This window comes from Saccostrea echinata, unplaced genomic scaffold (assembly GCF_033153115.1).
Source record: "Saccostrea echinata isolate AGI-Se365-2 ecotype Australia unplaced genomic scaffold, CSIRO_AGI_Sech_v1 ptg000054l, whole genome shotgun sequence".
NCBI lineage: Eukaryota > Metazoa > Mollusca > Bivalvia > Ostreida > Ostreidae > Saccostrea > Saccostrea echinata.
Window position 1 is genome coordinate 56,524,548 of NW_026889803.1, and position 14,098 is coordinate 56,538,645.

The window sequence follows — 14,098 nt, forward strand, 5'->3', positions numbered from 1 at the left end:
TTAGTATCATTTACTTATTGATACATTGTACTTGTGTTCCTTGTACTTGTGTTACTTATAGAGGGGGATGGGGGGTGGAGGGCATTGTACTTACGGAGATTTACAGCTGAGGACCAGCTCCACCTGTCGCTGTTCATGGTTCTCAAGCAGTGCTACTATAAATAGATTCTTCATACCACTTGGGACACCGCTTGGTAGAAGTCTGGCTTTCTCTGGGGTATCAATATTCTCCACATGAAGAGCATTCCTCTTAGCATAGTCTGTCACCACATATGTGTTGTTACTGTAAAAGAAGTCAAATCAGAAGTTAGAACAGTTCCAATTTTACACAACATAAATGTGAAAAAAATTGTTTTATCGGACCTTTAGTATAAAACAATATAAACTACATGTAATCAGTTTAAGGAAATGATCAAGAAAATGATGTCTGCAGTAACAAATAGAATGAATCATTGATACAGATGTATTTCTTTATGATACATACCGGTACTAAAACACAAACAGTCATTGTATACTGACAGATCAGAAAACCTTAGTTACAAAGTCTTATATTTTCTGTAAATGTATGTACTCATATTTCTTCATATAACATAGTTCACTGAATTTTATATGTTTAAAGAGAAAAATAATTCCTCCATTTAAAAAGGAAACATCTTTAAATCCTGTTGCTTGGAAAGAATCATGCATTTTTTCAGAGAGCATTGACGCATACATGCACTGAAACATGCAATTATATTTAACGATTCATCATGTAGGCATGTTAGACTATCTTTATAAAAGTCCTATTTTCAAGAGTGATTATAAGACTCTGAATGACCAGAAACACTGAAATTTGAATGTCGCAATAAGCCCACAGCTTCTTCAATGTTCAGGAAAAAAAAAGTAAGAAGATCATTATTATTTGTATAGAAAAGATTGAAATAGACTTCATCAGAACACAGAGGCAGAGTTATCCCCCTTTGATTTTGGGGACCAGTCCATGCCTTGGGACACTACTTACAACAATACGGATATATTCTGAGGAGTGAAGGAATACGAACTTCTACATCTGTAATATCAATCAAATTCTCCAGAAATACTAGCAAAAATATCAATACAAGAAGGAATTCACAAATACATGTATACATTCAAAACTGGGATGCACTCTCTGTCAATCCTAAATTCCCATAAAATATGAACTCTCTCACCTTTTAACCCAAAAAATCCAAATTGGGATCAATATATAGTATAGTATTTAAAACACTAGGGGGAGCAATATTTTTTAAACAGGTTCATTGTTTTGCAGAAATAATTTCAACCTAGGTTCAAAATTTTGTACAACACAGCTGGTCTCTACTTTCCATGGAGAATTTACAAACTATGACACCAGAGTTCATCTCTAAAATATTTTTTTTGCATTGAACATAAATAATTCTATGATAATTCTAAATGTCAATGCTTTTGAAAAGATACAATCTTTAAAGTCTTGATCCAGATAACTTACTTTTTCCGTTTACTGACAATCAGTAAATCATTAAACAAGTAGATGTACACCGGCTGTTTGCTGGAAGCTCTCTTTCCAAAGGGAATTCGACTTGTTGAATCTGTTACTATACGAGTTAGCTCCCCTTGCTTCACCAGAAAACGTGATGCTGAGATAAGGGGGATTTCCTGCAGAAGTAGTTTTTATATTTTGGTTCTTTTATGCCATAGAAAATAAAATACATGTAGTACAAACCAGATAAGCTATACATGTACATTGTTACAATAAAGAAAAAACAATCTATGAATCTAAAAATAATTACTCATAAAATTTATTATTATTAGAATCCTAGCTTTTAACCTGAGAATTCTTACTTTGACTTTGAACTCCAGGTTACGAGCAAGATGGCACATTTGTTCAGTTTGCTGCATACGTTTAGCTCCATCATTACATTTCTTGACAACCTACAAATAAGAAATGAACAAGTCTCTAAAGAAAACTTTTTTCATTTAAGCATAGTGATTAGGACATAACTCAAATACCAATATGGGCACCTGACAATTTTGAAAAAAAAAAAAAAAGGAAGCTCTGAAATTATATTTCCCTTCAAATAAATAACATGCACCAAAAGGGACTGATTTAATACAGAATGAAATATACTTTTGAAAAAAAATATATCATGAATATCATTCTTGCAAGCTGACTAAGAATTAATTTGAAGTAAAATTCACATGTAGGAGTGATCCTTATGCACTGTAGTTCTCATATTTAATTAAAACATAAGAAACTGACACTCACTAGTCATGGCACTTGTTAGATCAAATATAGTGCACATATCCATTATCATATTTATACTGTATATGCCGTTTTTTAAGTCAGTACTCAATATCGCGAATCACTCGATGACATCAATCCATTGATGAAGAGTTTTTTTATATGCATTTCATAAACATAAATATAAAAGTGAGTAATTTTATTCTGTGAGTGGTACTCTTTGAAATAATAATACAATAATAAATTCCTCGCATATATTTAGGAGTCTACATGTTCAAGTACACCAGTTCCGTAGGTAAAAACATTAAACATCTCAGCAGAAGAAATTCCCCACCTTATTAAGAGCGTCCAGAGCTTTACAAGCTGACTTGTGTTTAGGAGTGTCTGGATCCAGCCTGTGACAAATGGCGTCCACCAGTAGAGGGAGCCGTGTGATTCTCTGCATCGGAAGCAGGAGGAAGGAGATCATAGGGAGGCCCTGACAAGCAGGGTTCCTCTCCAGACGCTTGATCACCTCCGCTGTTTCTGGTCGCTTTCTGTTGGAACAAATATAAGAACTTAAGTGAACAATATTTGTACATTGTTAAATTCAAATTCACCAGAGAAAAAGGTCCTGATATTTGCCATCTTAATGTTGATCTGATTGTGTTCTTTATAAAATATATGAGAAATCCCCACATTTATTTTGATAAATACATGGGAAGCTACTGTAATTCTATTTGTGGAATGATAAAATCTGACATTAAAAATCTTACTGGAGTTCCTGTGTGGCTCTCTCTTGGAATGTCTGGTTAGTGCAATACCGAATATAGCACTCAAACTTGTTAGCAGCATGTTTATAAATAATATCACAGAGATCTGATAGAAAGACAGATTTTTGCCAGCTCGCCTCCAAGTCACATAGGAAACTGCAAAAACAAATACAAATAAACATGGAATAAACATAGTACATGTATCTATCAATGATTTATTTTTTAAAAAATGTATCCCTTATACATCCTATAGAAAGCAACTTCTTACATCATTATTCTCAAAGTATTATGTATTACTATCACTACAATGCAAAAGTATTATATGAGCTTACTGCCTTATAAAATACAAATTTTCTACATTCATTTCTTTAAAGAATTCAGAAATAAAAATTTTCTGTGACTAATTATTAAGTTAAATGATGAGACTCACTTTTCACTGGTGTCCCTCACGGAACCAATGTTGGAGAAGAGCACATGGCGTTCCTGTCTAGTGATGACACATCGGTCAGAGTGTTCGGAAGAGAATTCTGGGGACATGAGGAATACATCAATCAAGACATTCAAACTCTTTAGGTAGGAAGCCTCAGATGTGATAATCTCAAACATTGCCTGAAAAAAGCACAAACAATTTTGTTTATTTTGGCTTAAAAAAGACTTTAAAGTTGTATTCAACTTTTAGATTCTCATTTTTCCAATACATCATGTACATGATTTACCTCTTGGATCTTCCTTTCATGTGGTGACACTTTCTCCAAAACTCCACTTTCTTTTACCTGATCCAAAAATATATACTCTTTTAATAAGATTTTTTTTTAAATTTAATGTAGCATTTATTTGTATTCATCTGCAATCAATGATGCTTGATTTTACTTAGCTATGTTTCCCAAATGAAATACCATTTTAAAATTCTGTCAGTTCAGTTTTCCCTCAACTCTTCTCAACTATTCACAAACCTTTTCTTTTCGTATTTATATTCTCTACAAGTTATTTAGTACACTGACCTAGTAAAAATAAATTTTTTTTCATTCCGTAGGACAATGACCTTTTTATCCTGTAATTTGGATAAATACTTCCCACAACTCATCACAGTTTAATACCCTCTGCAGGAAATGATACCCTTTCTTATCATCTACATGAATGAAACATTCTAAATGTACCTCAGGCATTTCTGCCCAGAGAGCCCGGAGCACAGAGCCAGTCTTCCCAAACATCTCCAGAGTAGACAACTTCTTCTTCGGAGTCTCATCAATGTCTTCTACTGCCTCATAGATCCGCTCCCCACGATCTGGCTCTGTAGAAACAAAGTACAGCTAATAATCAAGATCAACAAAATAAATAATTTGGAAAGACTGACATTGTGTAATACATAAATTCTTTGTGATATTGTGATTCTAATTTTCAGGTTAAAATAAACCATGCCTGTTCTGTCCTTATTTCATCTACTCAATCAACGGAATAACGGTATCCCCTGAACAGTAAGCTCATTAAATACTGACATCTCCCCATTAACTGGTACCTACTGGTCATTTGAACTGGTTCCTCATCTTCATCTTCACTGACTATCATCTCTGTATGTCGTCGGGTAGACTTTGACACCTTGTCTCTGTGGTAACATTGATACAATGGTTCTGACTCAAACTTAGATGTGAATCTTCTATCCAGTGTTCCATACAGCTGGTCATCACTCTGGAAGCATAAGCAGAAAAAATGATTTCTGTAGCTGCTAAACAGAAAAGGGAAATGGATCGAGCCAAAACTTCTAAAATTTTATTTACTTAAGTTTAAAATATACATGTACTTACCATATCTATGTACACTATATCATCTTCGATTTCCTTGATGTCCAGGTGTCGTTTGTAGTTAAGGAGGTCTTCAAATGGAGCAGTAACAGAGTTCTGTGGTGTTTCTTTAAACCCTGCATACCCTGACGAGGGTCGTTTTTCCAGGGGCTCTTTTCTACAAAAATATAATGAAAAACTTGTAATTTTACTGCTATTGTCATAATCTGGACTGCAACAGAAGTGCTTTAAGGAGGTTGGCTGGTCAACAAATTACCTAATAGATTCACTTAAAAATATGAAATATTTTTTTTCTAGCTATTAATTATTACTTAACCCTTTAACCACCAGAGATTTTGCATTTTTTTCTGCAAAACTGCCTAAAAATTTCAAATTGAATTTTTAACATTTTCTAGTCACTTTTACATAAAGCAACCTATACATTTTCTGAAAGGTAAAATCTTGAAGTATTTAATTATGCAGAGTAAGATGACGTTGTGGTTGCCATGGCAACGAATGAGATCCATAATTGCCAGAATATGTGTTTTTCTCCCCTTTTACATCACAGAAATACAAACAAATTTACAAATAATGTTTCCATAACAGAGGATTTAGTGATACTATTAAAACAAAGCATGCAAACAATTAGTTTTTAGCTCACCTGAGCCGAAGGCTCAAGTGAGCTTTTCTGATCACATTTTGTCCGTCGTCCGTCTGTCTGTCCGTCTGTCTGTCCGTCCGTCTGTAAACTTTTCACATTTTTGACTTCTTCTCAAGAACCACTGGGCCAATTTTGACCAAACTTGGTACAAAGCATCCTTGGGTGAAGGGGAATTTAAATTGTTAAAATGAAGGGCCAAGTCCCCTCATAAGGGGAGATAATCAAGAGAAGACAAAAATAGGGTGGGGTCATTAAAAAATCTTCTTCTCAAGAATCACAGGGCCAGTAAAGCTGAAACTTATATGGAAGCATCCTGGGGTAGTGTAGATTCTAAATTGTTCAAATCATGACCCCCGGGGGTAGGGCGGGGCCACAATAGGGAATCCAAGTTTTACATTGAAATATATAGGAAAAATCTTTAAAAATCTTCTTCTCAAGAACCACTGGACCAGAAAAGCTGAAACTTACGTGGAAGCATCCTGGGGTAGTGTAGATTCTAAATTGTTTAAATCATGACCCTCGGGGGTAGGGCGGGGCAACAATAGGGAATCCAAGTTTTACATTGAAATATATATAGGAAAAATCTTTTAAAATCTTCTTCTCAAGAACCACTGGGCCAGAAAAGCTGAAACTTATGTGGAAGCATCCTGGGGTAGTGTAGATTCTAAATTGTTTAAATCATGACCCCCGGGGGTAGGGCGGGGCCACAATAGGGAATCCAAGTTTTACATTGAAATATATAGGAAAAATCTTTAAAAATCTTCTTCTCAAGAACCACTGGACCAGAATAGCTGAAACTTATGTGGAAGCATCCTGGGGTAGTGTAGATTCTAAATTGTTCAAATCTTGACCCCCGGGGGTAGGGCGGGGCCACAATAGGGAATCCAAGTTTTACATTGAATTATATAGGAAAAATCTTTTAAAATCTTCTTCTCAAGAACCACTGGGCCAGAAAAGCTGAAACTTATGTGGAAGCATCCTGGGGTAGTGTAGATTCTAAATTGTTCAAATCATGACCCCCGGGGGTAGGGCGGGGCCACAATAGGAAATACAAGTTTTACATTGAAATATATAGGAAAAATCTTTAAAAATCTTCTCAAGAACCACTGGGCCAGAAAAGCTGAAACTTATGTGGAAGCATCCTCAAGTAGTGTACACTCTAAATTGTTCAAATCATGACCCAGGGGATAGGGCGGGGCCACAATAGGGGGAATCCCAAGTTTTACATTGAAATATATAGGAAAAATCTTTAAAAATCTTCTCAAGAACCACTGGGTCAGAAAAGCTGAAACTTATGTGGAAGCATCCTCAAGTAGTGTACAATCTAAATTGTTCAAATCATGACCCAGGGGATAGGGCGGGGCCACAATAGGGGGAATCCCAAGTTTTACATTGAAATATATAGGAAAAATCTTTAAAAATCTTCTCAAGAACCACTGGACCAGAAAAACTGAAACTTATGTGGAAGCATCCTCAAGTAGTGTACAATCTAAATTGTTCAAATCATGACCCAGGGGATAGGGCGGGGCCACAATAGGGGGAATCCCAAGTTTTACATTGAAATATATAGGAAAAATCTTTAAAAATCTTCTCAAGAACCACTGGACCAGAAAAACTGAAACTTATGTGGAAGCATCCTGGGGTAGTGTAGATTCTAAATTGTTCAAATCATGGCCCCTGGGGGGAGGGTGGGGCCACAATAGGTATTACAAGGGGGGCGTCTGGTAATGAACAGCATGGCCAAAGTTACTCAGGTGAGCGATGTGGCCCATGGGCCTCTTGTTAGTTATACTGGTCAATATTATTTGATAGAAAGAGTTTATACAATTACACAATGTCCGTCATCCGTAAGACTTTGGCTTTACAGCTGTCTGATTGTCGTAATTAAAAGCAATTTACAAATCGCTTTCCCTCCTACAGTTTTTATCTGACTTCAACAAAATTTGGTACACTTTTAGGGTGTACTAAGATACACAATTCTTTATTTTAGTTTTTTTATTTCAATGAACAGCGTTGCCATGGTTACAAAATAGCAATTTTGAGAACGGGACTTCCTAACAAAACACGGGTATACTATATTCAGCAATTTTCAAATCGCTTTCCCTCCTACAGTTTTTGCCTGACTTCAATAAAATTTGGTACACATGTAAAGAACACTAAGATACAAAATTCAATATTTTAGTATTTTTATTTCAATGAACAGTGTTGCCATGGTTACAAAAATAGCAATTTAAGAAGGGAACTTTCTATCAAAACATGGGTATACTATATTCAATGCCATGTTACACATTAAAATTACAAATATCATTGTTACAAAAATTGACATATATTCAACGTTGGTCGAAGGGGGAGGAGGAGGGATATTGCTGAACAATGTCTCTTATTCGTTTGTTAAATGTTGATTTGATGTCCGCGGAATCATGCGAGAAAATATCTCACCTTAAATACCCAATTTTTTTTCTTTTTGGAAAACCCATGTGTTCTAGAAGAAACAATATGAATGCTCAGTCGTTTTTGACATCAAATGGCCCCCCATTTACTTTCAGTAGAGTTTTTTATCACTGAATGAAATTACTTGCCTAGTTCCAGAGACCTGCATCTGAGAATTCACAACACCCTGATATGTACTCGAACATACAATATCACTAGTTCATCATTAAGTTTTAAAAGAAGGCCATGGGGAGAGTATGGCAAAGAACTACGCACACTAACTCTCGATTCCAGCCTATATTTTACACCCCTTTGTTCAATAAAAATGACAATTTTGCCATTAATTTTTTTTTCATATTGCAAACAAGATTGAATTATATTACTGTCATATTGTAATTTTTGAATTTACCAGATGGAAGTAGACACAAAATTACAATATTACAACTTGTCATATTGTAATTTTTAGCTCACCTGAGCCAAAGGCTCAAGTGAGCTTCTCTGATCAAAGAGTGTCCAGCGTCCGTCTGTCGTCTTTAGTCCGTAAACTTTTCACATTTTTGACTTCTTCTCAAGAACCACTGGGCCAATTTCAACCAAACTTGCCACAAAGCATTCTTGGGTGAATATAAGTTTGTTCACAGGAAGTGCCGCACCCTCTTTCAAGGGGAGATAATTAAGAATTCGTGAAAATTTGGTGGCTTCTTTTAAATATCTTCTTCTCAAGAACAACTGAGCAAGAAAAGATGAAACTTCATGACATACTGTAGATTCAAATTTGTTCATATCATGACCCCCGAAGTAGGGCAGGGCCGCAAGAGGGGGTCGAAGTTTTACATAGGAATAAATAGGAAATGTCTTTAAAAATCTTCTTCTGTATAACAGCAAAGCCATGATTAGTCATATTATAATAGAAGTATCCTCAGGTAGTGTAGATTCAAGTTTGTTCCAGTCTTGATCCCTGGGAGTAGGGCAAGGCCACAACAGGAGGTCAAAGTTCACCATAGGAATATATTGGAAATATCTTTAAAAATCTTCTTCTCAAGAACAGCTAAGCCATTATTAGTCATATTAATATAGAAGTATCCTCAAGTAATGTAGATTCTAATTTGTTTAAATCAAGACCCCCACAGATAGGGCAGAGCCACAACAGTGGGTCAGAGTTTTACATAGGAATATATAGGTGTAATGGTTAAGGGGCATTCGAGTAAAATGCATTGAAGACCTTAAATAATGGAATGACCTGGCAACCCTTGGAATGGACTAGCCAAACCAAAGGGTATATAAGCCAAAGTTTTGGGAAAGTCAGGCATTCAGAAGTTAGCAGAATAAGTTGGATGCTGAATCAGCAATAAAGAAGTTATGGTATTCCATCCCTAATCGCAAAAGATTCAATGAAATTGAATACACGACAGATATGTAGGTGTTTAATACTCAGTATATTTAGACATAATTCACATTTATTACTATTAGCATGTAAGGGTGGGATGTGTCCTAATTCATGACCTTGAATTTTGGTAAGGGTTATCTCCATCTGTTTTTATTTGAAAAATTCAATTATAAAAAAATTATCTGGTAAAAAAAAAAATCGTTTTCAATTGTCATTCTATTTCTAATGTTTTAAGCATCTTTCCACCACAGTATTTATTAATATTCTTTTTATTTGAATATTTATTTTTAAAAGAAAAATCGCTTGTCTCCTTAGACTTCAATGCAATCTTTGTTAATTAATTACTGCTTAGTTGATTACATTTTAAATCTTCTTCTCAAGAACCACTTATTATTAGTCATATTTATATAGAAGCAACCTTAGGTATTGTAGAATCAAGTTTGTTCAAATCATGGGGGCACAACAGAGGGTCAATTAAGTTTTGCATCAGAAAAAATATAGGAATCGTCTTGAAAAAATCTGCTCAAGAACAGCAAAGCCATGATTAGTCATATTATCATAGAAGCATCCTTTGGTCGTGTAGATTCAAATTTGTTCAAATTTAGGGTGGGTAGTGTGGGGCCACAATGAGAGATCAGAGTTTTACATAGGAAAACATAGGATTGATTGATTGTATGTTGTTTTACGTTCTGTACAAGAATTTTTCACTCATATAGAGACTTCACCATATACCGGTGAAGGACTTCAAATTTAGACCTTTACTCGGCACTCAGGGCCATTGATCAGTGAGGGATCTTTATTGTGCTTACGCCTGCCGTGACACGGGGCCTCGGTCATTAAGGTCTCATCTGAAGGACCCGCAACTTTCACTTCAAAGTGCCGAGCGCTTGGCGAAGGAACAGTTGCTACCTATTTTTTTATCGAATTAGGTCAGTCGCGGCCAGGGCTCGAACCCCTTACCTTTAGATCACGGAGCCAGAGCTCTAGAGAATGAGCTATCATGACGGGGGAAAACATAGGAAAAAAATCTTGAAAATTCTTCTGTTTAAGAACAGCAAAGCCATGATTAGTGCTATTGATATGGAAGCATCCTGAGGTAGTTTAAATTAAAATTTGCCCCCCCCCCCCTTCAATACTGAACTGATTACTGCTTCTTCCTAGCCAATGAGCTGAGGTGAGCGATGTGGCTCAGCCTCTTGTTGTATTTACTACCACCAGGTAAATTCAAAAATTACAATATGACATTATTAATACCAGTGTCTAATTGTTCATTGCTCTTAATCACAACTCTTTTTATAAGGGGTCTAGAAGATGTATATCCATTGAAATCAGGCTTTAAAACATCAAGAGATTTTAAAATAAAACTCAGATTTTAAAATACTCATAGACATGGATAAATGATCCTTCATTTTTTCCATATGTTTAACTCATGTAATTTTTCTGTAAACATACCCGCCACCCCCACCCTCGGGAACAACAAGAGCTTTGGTAAGAATTTGTTAAATAATAATTCAAAATTGCTGTAAAAAGAAAAGGGGGGTGTTTTAAAAAATATTTTCCGTTGATTTCTTTGGTGAAAAACACAAGTTTTTCCAAAATTATAGAGCGTAGGCATTGTTTCCGAATACTTCTGATTGTACTTTCATTAACATTTCTCCACAGCTTTTAGAAAATAGTAAAATGGCGGTTTTAATATTCAAAAGCGCATTTTGCTATTTTCGCGCGATGTTCTGGGAAATATTTTACATACTTGCTACGTTTTATTTTTGTTGTAGCAGTAGATTCAACTTTTCAGTTTCTTCAATACACATATTGTAATCCAGGCTAATCTGTAAAGGATTAGGCAATGAGGGAGAATTTGTTAGTTTATCCCAAGTTTTCCATTTTTTATGCCAACCAATGTACTTCTACTTTATAAACAGCTGGAGTCCGAGTGAAAACAGGGCGACATCTACAAAAAAACAATTAAAAGCGCGCATTCCTGGGTATGCAGAACAGCTAAAATTTATTCGCATTGAGTCATGTTTTATTTCTGGTTATTAAGTACGCGTAAACTCTAGATGCTTAAGTTGAATAAACAATATGACAAAAATACAATAAAAAACTGATATATAATCTTGTTGTCATAAATCATTTTATATTGTTCATAAAATCAATTATCCAGTTTGATATAGACTTGTTCTTAACTCTGTGAAGACTGAAAAATGAATTTAACACGAAGAAAGAAACTTGAGTTTCCTGTTTGTTTATTCAGAAATCATTTCTATTATAGTATATAATATAACAATATAACTATATAATATAGCAATCTGATTAAAATCAGCTGTTTGTTTGGCTACGTTTACGACGTAGTACTTTTGATATATTTTTTCATTGTGACATTTTTTTTTTCATCTTTTAATCATTAAAAAAGGATGACTGCGTTATCAATCCTGTCGCTTTAATAAAAATGCACTTTTCCCATCAAAGTACACCAAGTACTAAAAAAAAGATTTTTTTTTTTCATTTTTCAATAATAAATCTTAAGATTACGAAAATGGTAAGGATAACATTTAATTATTTAATTAATTATTTCTACTACATGTAGGACTGACACGAAATTTGACAGGGATTTCTGCAATGGGTGCACGCAATCGGGGTGTTGGGTGAAAGACTATTACTACATGTGTATAATATATCTCCCAGGGCTAGGGAAAATTCCTTTTGTTACATGTTTATGGCTCAAAACGTGTCGTACATTAACTTATCTTTACAAATAATTCATTTTTAAAAAAATAAATCTGTTCCATATATCAAAAGAGCCAGTTTGTTTTACACTGAGCTCATGAATGATTTCATTGTGCATGTAAAACATCAAATGACGTCATAGTGCATTTTGTGTTTTACTCGTAAAAGCACCAATATTCAACAACAAATATCTCTGTAACGGATTCATCTACCTTATAATGTCCGAAATAAAAAATATAGGGCATATTCCCAGCTTTCAGGTTATAGTATTAATTTTTTTTTATTGTGTTTGTAATTTAGATAAAGCCAACAGAAGATAGCACAAAATCAGTCATTTATGCATAGTTTTATCAACTTCCTGCAATGATATGCAATATTCAATTCAAGTTTATGATAATTTCTCAACATCGCACAGAAAAATTTTGAGTAGAAAAAATGTTTAGTTTCTTCTCTAGTTTCAGAAAATATCAATTGTTTTGTTGTAACCCGAATATTTAGAAAACGCCAACAGTTAAATATCTGTGATGCTGAAAATGCGTCCAAATGCGTCTCTGGGGGTTAAAGGGTTAATAGAAAAGAAACACAGTTATAATGTACATGACCATCTATCTCTCTTAAATAGCATGAACAAGCACTGCATTTCATAAATGTATGGGGAAACTATAGTTCTGGTAAATTAGTGAAAAAATAAAATATTTCATAAAAAAACATTGCATTTTATTTTTGTTAGAACCCTGAATTCATATGAAATGTTCCTACTGTCTGTTTCTCATGACAGGTGGTGGCGGAATGGGTGGGGCAGGTTCCTGGGGTACAGAATCTTGTCGAATCACTGTCCCATGACCTTTAACTGGGGGGTCGGGCTCAATGTAATCCATACCTGCAACAGACAGCATCATCAATAAACTTCATCCTCAAACTTTATCAATAACTAAAGACAGATATTATACTAAAACAGATGTAATTCTGACAGCAAGATGAATGGACAGCTTTGAAAAGAAAAAAAAAAATCTTTAAAAATATGTTACCAAGAGATTTCTTCATAAATAACAGACACACCTACATTTACTAGTTCTAGTATGCACATCAGATTTTTTATATATTTAATCTTGGTGTTCCACTATATGATATGATTATCAATTTTAAGAAGTGCATGGGAAAATCAACATTTTCCATTATGTGTCTTAAATGTAGTTCTCTGAAATGAACCAGTCATCCTGAAAAAATGGTTATGGCAAATGTACTCAAAGCACGTACACAGTCACATTATGTTATTGCATGTTTCCTAGAAGTATTGTAAAAACAAATTACAGGTGCCAAGGACTAATCCTGGATACCCCTGGCGGTTTCTTAGAACTGTACGTTTTAATGTGAATATTCAATTTCTTCAACAAGTACATGTATAATTCCTCCTTATATCTCCCTTAACAGTTAGCTGCCATTACTTACTTGTCCTGATCATGCCACTCTGAGCTTCATCTGATGAACTGCTGGATCCACCCCCATCTACCTGGTCATTAAACTTAGATCCTTTCACATTGTGACCATGCAAGTAGCTTTCTGGGGCTGGGTGCCATGTTGGCCCTGAACGTCTGTAAAATGATTAACACTCCTTGAATAATTACGTGTACACTAATTGGATGGCAAAAAATTTATATCAGCATTACACATCCCACATAATGTACATTAATTGTTAGAAAACTCTAAATCTAGATCAATACTGTGAATGTATTTTACAAAATTGCAAAACTAAAATTTGTTTTAACATACTGGCTACTGATTAAAATATATATGACAGTTTCATTTATTTACAAAAATAGAGAACAACTACAACTATTATATATTCCATTTATAGTCCCTTTATAATCTATACAAATACAAATGGTTCACACTACATATTCACTGAATTTGATGCCGTATCCACTGGAGGGTCAGTGCGCGTGCAGTGATGATTGTGACATCACAAACAACACCTCAAGTAATGTTATAAACAATGGTTGCAATGGCCGGGGCCAGGAAAAAAATTAGGCAAGCCTATAATCACTGGATTATTATCCAAACATTTTGAATCTCATTGAATCTCAAACTACTAATTGTAGTTATTCTCTGTTTTTGTAATGTAACTGT

The 14,098-nt window shown here is 34.7% G+C and overlaps 1 protein-coding gene across 1 annotated transcript in view; it reads right to left on the reverse strand.

Moving 5' to 3' along the window:
* The window catches only part of LOC133172616 (uncharacterized), a 42,252-nt gene that overhangs the window by 10,664 nt on the left and 17,490 nt on the right, over positions 1-14,098 (reverse strand). The window contains exons 7-19 of the mRNA XM_061307550.1: positions 13,421-13,563; positions 12,731-12,851; positions 4,791-4,944; positions 4,509-4,674; positions 4,146-4,279; positions 3,705-3,761; positions 3,419-3,597; positions 2,992-3,144; positions 2,571-2,772; positions 1,837-1,926; positions 1,484-1,650; positions 1,001-1,048; positions 95-283 (exon numbers count right to left, since the gene is read on the reverse strand). Coding sequence (XP_061163534.1) covers positions 95-283; positions 1,001-1,048; positions 1,484-1,650; positions 1,837-1,926; positions 2,571-2,772; positions 2,992-3,144; positions 3,419-3,597; positions 3,705-3,761; positions 4,146-4,279; positions 4,509-4,674; positions 4,791-4,944; positions 12,731-12,851; positions 13,421-13,563 — 1,803 coding nt within the window. The remainder of the gene's footprint in view (positions 1-94; positions 284-1,000; positions 1,049-1,483; positions 1,651-1,836; positions 1,927-2,570; positions 2,773-2,991; positions 3,145-3,418; positions 3,598-3,704; positions 3,762-4,145; positions 4,280-4,508; positions 4,675-4,790; positions 4,945-12,730; positions 12,852-13,420; positions 13,564-14,098) is intronic.